The sequence below is a fragment of the Poecilia latipinna genome, unplaced genomic scaffold (assembly GCF_001443285.1).
Source record: "Poecilia latipinna isolate Pla-1442-1.1 unplaced genomic scaffold, P_latipinna-1.0 Scaffold2735, whole genome shotgun sequence".
Taxonomy (NCBI): Eukaryota; Metazoa; Chordata; class Actinopteri; order Cyprinodontiformes; family Poeciliidae; genus Poecilia; species Poecilia latipinna.
Window position 1 is genome coordinate 57,492 of NW_015115351.1, and position 4,745 is coordinate 62,236.

Genomic DNA, 4,745 nt, shown 5'->3' on the forward strand with positions numbered 1-4,745 from the left:
TTCATCTCTACGTATCCAGTCAGAGTTATGAGGGAATCATTTAACTCATCCATAAATGTGTTCGTATCAGTTTAAATAAAAATATCCAGTCCAGAGCTCAATAATGACATGTTCTCTTCTTTACCTTGAATTAAACCGTTTGTGAGTCGACTTTCTTTTATTTATCACTTCATCCCTTCCAGGATTTCATCGCTGGGGACCTCCAACCCTGAAGTGTAATTTTTCAGTGTACCACTACGTAATACGTCAAGCGTTCAACATCAGCCACAGTCGGCATGTGATGATTAACGAAGAATCTGACTTAGAAATATTCACAAAACGAGATACTTAATGTAAAATATTAATCATATTTGAGTGTGACATTTAATTCAAGCCAAACCTTTTAAACCCTGTAGAAAAAAAATGTTGATCAAAAATAGAGTTGGTTGTTCGTTGGTTTAATTTCTTTAATTGGTCTTAATTAAATGCTCTACAACAACATATGAATTTATTCTCTCTCTTACAGAATAAAATGAGATTCTTTTCTTGTCACATATTTTGCTCTGAAGCTTTTTATCACTACATGTCCTGTCTTCCCACACTCTAAACAGTAAATGTGATGCGCTACATTAGCAGCTGTATTGTATCTTAGCTACGGCTGTAATGATTCATTGAGTAATTAGAGCATCTTGATTATTAAAATTCCTCGAGCTTCGTTATGTTGTATGTTGTACTATTTAGCACACTATGTTCTGGTTGGATGATTATTTGTGTTGCGCAACGCTCTCACTTCCACTAGTGAGTCATTATTGACGAACGCTAACAGTATTAGCATAAAGGGTAACCAAATGTGCTTTTTTTCCTGGACGTGTCCACTTTTCACAGGTGCATCTGGGGACTAAGGTTGGATTTCATTCCTTTGTGTGTTAAATGCCTGGGTTACACCAAAGCAGATGCAAGGAATTTCCTAAGTTTTAATAGAATCGTACACAATCATAAGACACATCCAGGTACAGATATCTATATCTACTTATTAGAGCATTGTGGTAGAATGGCCAGGGAAAAATTGGACAATGCTAAAACCATGAAAGCATCAATTATTGCAGAATATTTTAAACCATTTCTTTGGTGATAAGCACCAAAAGGTTGGAAGTCCTTGATGATATCGCCCTAATCTTTACATCCCTCCACTTTTCTCCATTAGCCCTGATGCTTTGGCTAGACCGTTCTGTAACATCAATATTAACTAGTCAGAAAACTTATGTTGACAAAATTAAAAAGTGATTTTGAACCTGAATATGACTGTAAATAAATTTGGGTTCAACTGTAAAGGGTCTTGGGGTATGAATACATGTCTTTCTACGTTTCCACAAAAGAATTATTTGGATATTGTTTCTTAAACTGTTTTATAGAAATTGGGTTAAATAGCAAAATTCAAGTTTAATTTAAAATTCAATTAAAATTCATCATTTTTGCCTGTGTGTACTGATGAAGACAATTATAGGTGGATTGCTTCTGCTTGTTGACCTAATTACACTTTATCTCAGTTTGTACATAATTATTATGTCACACATGATTAGACGTAGAATTTCCTCCCATCCAAGTTATTTTCTGGCAAATACATGAACATCTAATGAATTTTCCCTGACCACTTCATGTACATATTTTATGTTAGCAGCTCCACAAACCTGAACTTTATATTGTTGGAAATCATAAACAACATCAGGCCTTCATTTTAATAACTGAGTCACCTGGTTTGAGATTCATGTCATAAAGATTCAGATCTTCTCACATAACAAATATCAACATTAAATAGACATGGAGCTTAATGTCAGACACAAATGTGATTTTTTTATTTACAATATCTTCAGAACAGAATGCAAATATCAAATTCCCTTCTGTTTGGGATCTTCACTATTTATATGCATACGTTCTTGTTTAATTACAGAAGAACCTGCAGTGCAGAGTAATACTGAATCCTCAGTATTACTCTGTCATCACGACGTTTTGTGGGCTGGTGTGAAAGAAGAGCTTTAGAAACATATTCCTGTAACTGTCAGAATAATAATGAGTTTCCAGAGCATGAGAACGAAGAAATAAGTGACTAAATGTGTCACTTTTAGAAACCAGTCATTTTGTAAACACAGCAGCAAACATAAACAACTCTGTATCATCAGAATGTAAAACAATTTTACATGTCACACAGGATAATTTGGAGGGGATAGCCGAGTAAATATGGCTCAAACGTTTTGGTCTCACAGAGAACAGTGTGTTTTTAACAAATGAAAGCAAAGACACAATTAAACTTTGTTAGAACAAAATAATCTCTTCAGATGCTTAGAAATTTCCTTCATTTTGAGCCCGTATATTATGGGATTAAGCAGCGGATGATACAGAAACAGCTGCAGCGTCATCACGAAGCGTGCAGCTTTTGGAAGATCCGACTCGACTCGAGCTATGATTACATCATACGCACACAGATACGAAAAGCTGATCAGAACCAACAAGTGAGGAACGCAGGTCTCAGCCGCCTTTCTCTGAAATGTTTTATTACTTTGATAAGCCATTATAAAAATCTTTGCATATGTAAAAACGGTGAAAAGCATCGGGAGCACTGCAACGTCTAATAAAACAGCAAGCCCAACTATCGTAGCCGTTCTTGATCTAACACAGTGAACTGTGTAAATGGCATTGTTGCAAAATATTCCCTCCAAATTAAGGTTGCATATCTTCGCTTTAGCGCACAGCACTGCTTGAACTGCAAGCTGACACGGAGGGAAAAGCCAAGCAAAAACCAGGAGACATTTCACCGTAGTTTTCCTCATGATGGTTGAATATCTCAGAGGTTTGCATATCGACACGTATCTATCAAAAGCCATGACTGCTAACAGTAAGAACTCTGATCCACCTACAGAATAAAACATGAAAAACTGAAAGACACAACCAGAGTACGGTATGACCTGCTTTTCAGAGAGGAAGTCGGTCAAAAGCTTCGGGTAAAAAGTGGAGCTGTAAATAACACAGTTAAACAATAAAGCGCCGATGAAGATGTACATCGGCTCATGGAGGTTTTTGTGAGTCCAGATGAGATAAACAATAGTAGAATTACTGCAGATGATCAAAACATACACAGTAAAAAAAACAGAAAAATAAAGGTATCTGTATTTATTCATCTCTACGTATCCAGTCAGAGTTATGAGGGAATCATTTAACTCATCCATAAATGTGTTCGTATCAGTTTAAATAAAAATATCCAGTCCAGACGTATTCTCTTTCTTACCTGAATTTAAACTGAAGAGTTTGTGAGTCGACTTTCTTTTATTGTTTATCTCTTCATCCCTCGCAGGATTTCGTCGCTGGAGACCTGCAGCCTGTAGTGGCACTAGGTAATATGTCAGGCGTTCAAAATCAGCCACACTTGGCATGTGAAACACGGCTAATGTAGATTCTGGCCTAGAAATATTCACAAAACGAGATATTTAAGAAAGTCATAATATTTGAGTGTGACATTCAATTCAAGCCAACTTTTGTAAACCTGTAGAAAGAAAAGACTGTTGATCCAGATCCACTATTGTTCGTGTAAACCGATCCATTGGTTTACAGGAACCAGTTGGTTTACATTCTCAGAACGCTGCTGCTGGCGTTCTCACTAAAACCAGGAAGACGGAGCACATAACACCAGTTTTAAAATCCCTTCACTGGCTCCCTGTAGCTCAAAGAATAGACTTTAAACTACTGTTGTTAGTTTATAAATCACTGAACGGGTTAGCACCACATACCTTAATTATTGCTGTACCAACCGTCTAGACCCCTCAGATCTTCTGGTTCTGGTCTGCTCTGCATCCCCAGAACCAGAACCAAACGAGGAGAAGCAGCATTCAGTTTCTATGCACCACAGATTTGGAACAAACTTCCAGAAAACTGTAAAACAGCTGAAACACTGGGTGCCTTTAAATCTCAACTTAAAACCCACCTGTTTAGAGTTGCTTATGGCTAAATTAGGGTTAGAGTGCGGGTTTTGATGTCTTTAATGTTTTTATCTTTAGTTTTTATCTATTTATTAATTTCTTTTTAGTTCTCTTTCTCACTGTTTACGTTTTAATGATATAAAGCCCCCCGGAAAATGTCCCAGTTAAACGTTTAACTAAAGTCCTACGGGATTTAGAGTCCCAGTTTCAACTAAAAACCTAGAGGTTGGAGTCCTTGTTTTTGACTAAAGTCCCAGAGGGTTAGAGCCCAAGTTAAACGACATTTAACTGAAGTCTTAAAAGGGGTGCGGGTTTTAATGTTTTTATCTTTTCTTTTTATCTATTTATGTTTTTTAAATCTCTTTATCACTGTTTATTACATGCTGTTTTTATTTTAATTATGAAAAACACTTTGAAATGCCTTGCTGCTGAAATGTGCTATACAAATGAAATTTAATTGATTGATTGATTGATTTTATTAGTGTTAAGGACAATACACGCTGTACAACAACATAGGAATTTATTCTCTTTCTTAAAGAACAAAACAACATTCCTTTCTTGGCACATATTTTGGGGGACAGGTCAAGTGTCCCTCCCGTCCCAGTCTCAGCCTCGGTCTCCGCAGTGTGGTTGGGCCCAGCTATAGGTTCAGGGTCCAGTTCCCGCACCCCCAAGTTTCTCCCCAAGCAAAGTCTTTGCGTGGTGCACTGTAGCGTCCTTCAGTCCTTCAGGGGCCGGCCCAAATTTCGCTGGGCCTCCCAAGCCCCAATCTGAAACTCCAATAAAGTTTCGATGTCT

General features: G+C 37.2%; 1 protein-coding gene across 1 annotated transcript; it reads right to left on the minus strand.

Annotated features, from left to right (window-relative positions):
* Window positions 1-2,279: 2,279 nt before the first annotated feature.
* On the minus strand, window positions 2,280-3,200 carry LOC106938951 (olfactory receptor 11A1-like). Its single transcript, XM_015021164.1, has one exon. It carries the CDS (start codon window positions 3,198-3,200, stop codon window positions 2,280-2,282), a length of 921 nt encoding a protein of 306 aa, XP_014876650.1.
* Between the last annotated feature and the right edge of the window lie 1,545 nt (window positions 3,201-4,745).

Coding starts and splice junctions, on each gene's coding strand:
- LOC106938951 (XM_015021164.1), bottom strand. CDS start 3,200: ATGGATGAGTTAAATGATTCCCTCATAACTCTGACTGGATACGTAGAG.